This window comes from Triticum urartu, chromosome 2A (assembly GCF_056163025.1).
Source record: "Triticum urartu cultivar PI428250 chromosome 2A, HENAU_Tu73, whole genome shotgun sequence".
Taxonomy (NCBI): domain Eukaryota; kingdom Viridiplantae; phylum Streptophyta; class Magnoliopsida; order Poales; family Poaceae; genus Triticum; species Triticum urartu.
Genome location: NC_141874.1, coordinates 78,646,103 through 78,652,769, shown reverse-complemented (window position 1 = coordinate 78,652,769; position 6,667 = coordinate 78,646,103). Strand labels below are relative to the sequence as shown.

The 6,667-nt window shown below is 45.6% G+C and overlaps 1 protein-coding gene across 1 annotated transcript; it reads right to left on the bottom strand.

Annotated features, from left to right (window-relative positions):
* Positions 1 to 2,148: 2,148 nt before the first annotated feature.
* On the bottom strand, positions 2,149 to 3,249 carry LOC125541050 (putative pectinesterase 66). Its single transcript, XM_048704541.2, has 2 exons — positions 3,041 to 3,249; positions 2,149 to 2,959 (listed from the first exon to the last, which is right to left on the bottom strand). Exons 1-2 carry the CDS (start codon positions 3,247 to 3,249, stop codon positions 2,149 to 2,151), a joined length of 1,020 nt encoding a protein of 339 aa, XP_048560498.2.
* Between the last annotated feature and the right edge of the window lie 3,418 nt (positions 3,250 to 6,667).

The window sequence follows — 6,667 nt, the reverse complement described above, 5'->3', positions numbered from 1 at the left end:
TGCAATACTTATGTTCATGAAGTTTCGATGATGATGATCTTTAGATGATGAACTTGAGTACTTTAGATGATTATGATGATCTTGAGTATCTTTAGATGATGAACTTGATGATGATCTGTCATATTTCTGTGTATATATGGATACTGTCATATTTTGTGTCTTTGAATGCTGTCAAATTGAATGAAAAGAGAGAAAACAGAGAAATAAAAAAACAGAACAGAACTACGCTGACGGCCTCGCCGTCGGCATAGCCTTGGCCAGGAGAAACCAGGAGCTGCCACATGGCACTGGTATGCCGACGACCAGGCTGTCGGCATACCCTGCTGCCAGGAGCGCCCAGCGACTGCCGTGTGTCACTGGTATGCCGATGGCCTGGCCATTGTCATAGATTTGATCTATGCCGACGGCCAGTGGCATGCGGCAGCCCGTGGTTGGCCCGCGTGTTTGACGGCGCCGTCTGGTGAAAATCTGCGCCGATGGTGTTTGTATGCCGATGGCCGTACGGACGCCGTCGGCATATACGCCTATGCCGACGGTCTGACACAAGTACGCTGACATTATCTACGTCGACGGGGATATGCCGACGGTGGTCGTCGGCATAGACCTAGGCCGAGGCGATGGGCCTAAGCCGACGGCCGACAGCCGTCGGCATAGTGTGTTAGTCCGGTAGTGCGGGTTCCATTGAATGGATCTCGGAAAGTCATTACACAAAAGGGAACCACGATGTTAAGAAAAGTTGAAGAGCTGGTTGATCCGCACACTGGCAATGGGATCAGGGCATGTTGCGGTCCATTTTCCTTCCTGTAGATGTCCATAGAATCCTCCAATTTCCATTGCGAGTGGAAGTGGTCGAAGACTTCATAGCATGGCATTACAATCGTTTAGGCACATCTCGGTAAGGGTGGCATATCATTTGGAATTTGAACATCAATTTGAGCATCATTGGAACCGAACCAATGGGAAGGGAAGCCAAGTACATGACAGTTGGAAGTATGTTTGGGCTTTCCGCGTTCCGGGAAAAGTAAAACACTTTATATGATAAGTTCCGAGGGGAGTGCTGCAATGCTTTGGTACCTTAGTTGGAAGGCACGTTCCTGTGTCGTGTCAATTCCTGATCTGGCACATAGGGTTTGAAGATATCCAACATTGCCTATTTACCTGCAGTCGAGCATTGGAGGTTTGGGTTGAACTTGGTCTGAAAGAAGAGATCCAAAAAGCAGTGGTAGAAGACCGCTGGGGTTCAGTCAAATTGGACGCTCTTATGATTCGACAAAACTATATAAGTGAGCTACCAATGGCCGAACTTATTGCAGTTGGTAGCTGGTTTATCTGTTGGTAGCGATGACAATTTGTCAAAGGCAAAACAATCCGTCAACCAGATTGAATGGCATTGTCCATCAAAGTTCTAGCAACAAACTTTGTCCGTGCTGCAACTCATAACCGACCAGTGATGACACGTGATCACATGTGGCCACTACCAAAGAGAGGAATAGTTAAATTCAATGTGGATGCACCCTTTTGTGTGGATGCATCCTTTTGTGTGGAAAATATGACGGGAGGTACAGGTTCAGTAGCTCGCAATGACCATGGCGAGTTTGTCATGGCAGCCTCATGCTTTATACCGCATGTCCCTTCTGTGGATATCGCGGAAATAATGGCTATTCACAATGGCTACTACATGGCAGCGAAGATTGGGTGCAGCTCACTAATCATCGAATCTAATAGTTTGGTTGCTGCCGATCCACTAAATCAGGAAGAGTATTTTGTAGCGAAAAGTGGCTGTGCTTTTGGAATGCAAAGAACTGGTGCTCAACTTGTCCGTGTTTGAAGTTATAAAATTATAAAATTTTCTCGTGAAGGTAATGGAGTAGCGGATAGCATTGCAAATTTTTTCCATAGTAGTAGATTTTTTTTTTTTTGCGGGTGATAGTAGTAGATGTTCTAACGTTGGGGATTGTTCAATCCCGGATTTTACTTCTCACCTTACTGTGAATGACCTTTCTATTGTTTGAGAAATAAAGTCCTTTTCCTGTGAAAACAAAAAGAAGGCCCGGCCCCTTCCTCTCTAGACCGTGCGCAAGGTGAAATGAGTGTAAGCTCCCAATTCATCCTGCTATTTCCTATGCTCGTGATCCGATCGATCCCCGGCTATGGCTGCTTGCTTAGCCAACCGTCGTCGATGAAGCTCATGTCCACGAACTTCTTCACCTCTGCCTCGCTGAGATGCTTCTCCCATGACACTCTCCCGGCCATGTCTGACCCGGGGCCGGTGCACCCAACCTCTGCGAACAGGACATCGTTAGTATCGTTGCCGGCGTACCAGGGAGTCCACCCCTGCGGGACGACGATGTTGGACATGTTCACGTGGTAGTAGACGACCGTGGCGTATTTGTTCCACGCGCGTCCGAGGTACTGGCGCCCGGTGCCTCGGAGCTCCCCGCCCTTGAACACAAAACCGCCGGGGTCACCGGCGTGGAGCCTGGCGTGCGCTGTCACCCACCCGGCATGGCGGCCGGACCGCAAGGGTATGTTGGACACGACGGTGCAGCCGTCGTAGATGGACCGAGCGTAGCCGAAGATGAAGTCGACGCCGCCCTTGATGAAGCATTCACGGAAGTAGTGCCGGCCGGTGTTGTCGCAGAGCGTGTCCTGAAAGCCGTTGAATGCGCAACGGTGGAAGGCGATCCGGTCACCGTCGACCAGCGCGGCCAGCGCCTGGGTGGCGTTGCTTTTGTTGACGCCGTTGTGCGTGTTGGTGAAGGCGATGTCCCTGGCAACGAAGTCGTCGGCGTAGACACTGAAGGTGGCGGTCTGGTACGTCCCCATCGCGTCGGCGCCGCGGCGCATCAGATCGTCGGTGCTGCCGTGGGCGTTGTCGTCGAAGTAGACGACCGTGTTCCAGGGGCTGTCCCCTTCCATGAAGATGTAGCCTTTCTCCCTTGGGATGGTCACCTTCTCCCTGCATGCACCACGTATACCATCATAACCATACTTGCTTACCACATCATGAAGCAATACCGAACTGTGTAGCAAGACGAACCTGTAGCCCCCTGCCCGGACGTGGATCCTGACCCACTCGCGGTTGCCGTCCGGGACGAGGTTCACCGCCGACTGAATGCTCCTGAAATCTCCTCCCCCTTCACTGTCCACGGTGATGGTCCTCGACACCGGCACCGGCGCAGAGCTCCACGCCGGCCACCGGAGCACGAGCATGAGCACGACCGAACTAACAGTACGGTGGCACTCCATTGTTCCTACTTACCTATCTTGGTCGTTTTGCTATCTGGAGGGCAGTAATCGATCCCATCACCGTTTGGCTGGTGATTATATACGCCTTAATGTACTACCTCTAAATGAGTAGTATGAAAGGAAAAATCCATGCAAAAAAAATGAAGGGAAACATTACTGTATAATTTTCTGCGCTGGCAGGTATTAAATTTTTTTAGTACAAGGTATTAATTTATTTTTACCATATGGGAATATATCTATTGATTACTGTACAAAGTATAAACATGGCGGTATTTTATTAAGAAAATGTGTGGCAATATGGTGAGAAATGGGTGGTTTCGATTGATCTTGAAGCAGCTCTATTTAGAAATGAAGATTTCGAAGAAAATCAAGCTACCACTTGCTGGATGGATTTTTTTTCTTCTTCCATACTACCTCCGAATGTAGATATACATAATATAACTTGTCTTCGTAATGCCTCATGGTGCAGCATGACATTGTAGTAGGAGCTCAATCTGGTGGCTTGGGGTTTTCCAACATAGGAATGGGTCCTGAAGGACCCAGCAACTGGATTGAATAACAAATGTTATTATGGGACATCTATAATACGGACCCCGAATAAATAAAGATTTACTAGCTAGGCCCTTCATTTTACAAAAAGGACACCATATGAGAAATAGATTTACTAACTAGCCCATTCATTCTCGAGCCATTTCCGATCTCGTGAACATGGCGGATTCACCGTCATACTTGCACATTGTCTTCATGCCCATACGCACTTGTCACCGTGTAGCTACTTGTCTTCATCTTGGGGAACAAGGGGAGTGGGGCATCACTAACTTGTAAATCAAGACCGAGGCACAAGGGATACGTGACTAGCAAACCAGTGTCTTGCGATCAACCCAGAGCAATCTCAAAGCTTGTTGGAGAGATAAAATGATTGGATCTCCAATGACCCCAACCTTAGATGGTCGCAAAAAATATATCATTCTTTGGGGCAGGGGGGGGGGGTGGAACATTTTTTGTTACGTATCGAGAATGACAAACTGTGTAAGGTAGGTGGTATTAATACACAACAAGTGTCGTACTACTGTCATGACATCAATTGCAGTGACGAAGCATGATGAGACAAAGGGGGTTGAACGCATGTTTGTGATCACCGGGAGAACATATATATGATGGTGACGGTAACTATGGATCTAAAGTGGAAGGAGGAGGATGAGAAGTGGGAGGCGAATATGAAATTGCATGTTTTAAGAATGAAAATGCATGGTTACCAGCAGGATGCATTTGTGGTTCTTCACTGAGAGGATGTGTTTTGGTTGAAGGGACTAGATCTGTTGTATGATAGTGTTTTATCAGTCCCACATGAGACACAACACAAATAATGTGGTGCTTAGACCTGGACATGTCATTTTTTCACAGGAGGGCCATCTTTCTCTAGTATGTTCTGGTCCTATCATCCCTTATTATTGCTTCATATATGCAGATTTTGTTTTCCATATGGGGTACATCTTTTCCTAGTTTGTCTGATCTCATCATGCCTTTTGTTTTCTTCTAGCATTGAGTTCCATGTTCTCCCTTTTTTGTGAATAGTTCCATGCTCTGCCTTGATTCTTACCATCTTTTGCCACTATAGCTTCTCCTATCTGTCAGCCACCACAGTCCTGTGCTCTCTGGTATTTATGGCCATGCTATCAACTAACACTAGCCTTCCCTTGGTGTGAACTCGTTAAAGTGAGACGAGAAAGTTCTAGCGATAAGATCAAGTTGACGTGATTAAGCAATAGTAAGACAAGTTTGTAGTTGAGGAATGCACATCTTATATGGCGAGTGACGTGACCAAGTTTGAGTAACTCGTTGCACTTCTCGATGACCAAGACATGCCTATAAAAAGCATCTGAAATGCTAAAATATATGTACATGTTCTAAATTTGTCTAGAGTGTCACCAAAATTATGTGGTTTCAAGTGCACCATCTCACTCTAAACAACTCAATCAAGAGCCGATTGGGAAACAAACCTCCTAGTATTAAAAATATATAATCAATTGTCTTTGTAAGATAAGAACAAACAACCTCTAATAGTGACCACTACAAGAAATATATTAATCTATGATGGATTTTTAGTTATTTTCTCAGACACTGTCATAAATTGGGCTAAATTTGTGAAGGTTTTTAGATTTCCATCTCACACATATCAAATGTGGAGTCAGGGGGGGCCATTTGTGTAATGATTTTTATCAAGAAATTGTCGTAGAATACCACCAGACAGGCCATGGCATGATAAAGCAACTAAGGCCAGCCCAATAAAGATTTGTTTTTTCCTTTTTCTATTTCTCGCTTTTAGTAAAAACTATAAACTAACATAGTCTTGTAAATAATCTTATCTTTCCAAAACTATAAAAAGTTATGTTTAGACTCACAAAAAATATGAACAATATATGAACATGTCTATTAAAATTTAAAGACTATGCCAGACCTGAAGAAATTTCACTTAAATCAAAAAAGGGAGGGCACACAGTTTTCCCACTTTTCACACTTTTTGTGCCATTTGCACACACAAGTGAGCAGGGAACAAGAAGACAGGAACCTCTCTAGGCCTGACAAATGTTGATGTTGTGGTGTCAAGGGTCAGGTGTTTTGGCGCATTTGCCGCCGTGTGCCGTGATCAGAGTGGCACCTTCTTGGCAGCATTGGCAGTTGTGTTCAGTGGCATTGAAGATCCTACAAAAATTGAGACTTTGGCAGTGAGATAAGCTTTTGCGCTTGCAGATTGCAAGGTGGTTGTTGAAGCCATCCTACAAAAATTTAAAGACTATGCCAGATCCTACAAAAATCTCTATATTCAGATTAAAATTGAGGCTTGCAGATTAAAATTTAAAGACTATGCCAGATCCTACAAAAATCTCTATATTCAGAGGAGGTTTGTAGCATCGGGTTGCAAGGTGGTTGTTGAAGCCATCAAGCACTACACAAAAAGACACTTCCGTGATGATACATGTTTGTCACAGTAAGTCATGTTTTCTGTCATGCATGTACATCCATGACAATTTTATGACAGAATCGAGATAGTCATACCTGTGCTGTCGTAGAAGTGTTCCATGACATTACCAAAATTATCATCACGGAAGTGTCAACTTCCATGACGATAAATCGTGCGTCATAGAAGTGCTTTCGTCAAGGGTGACCGACACGTGGCATCCACCGTAACGGGTCGCCGTTATGCTATCGGGTCCGGTTTTGGAACCGATAACCCGTTAACCGGCCGGACCAATGAGGATTTTCCACGTGTAAAATTGTCATTGGCCGGAGGAAACACGTGTTGGCTCACCGTTGGGACAGATATCACCCATTCATTGGACAGAAGGCGCCTATGATACGTCGACACGTGGCACGGCTCAACAAAGGCCTATATAGGTTAAAAAGGCCGGCCCAGTCA

Excerpts from the sequence above, each read along its gene's own strand:
- LOC125541050 (XM_048704541.2), bottom strand. The coding sequence starts at position 3,249 with ATGGAGTGCCACCGTACTGTTAGTTCGGTCGTGCTCATGCTCGTGCTC. Across the intron at positions 2,960-3,040 it reads GTCCGGGCAGGGGGCTACAG|GGAGAAGGTGACCATCCCAA; the intron begins GTTCGTCTTGCT and ends TGGTGCATGCAG.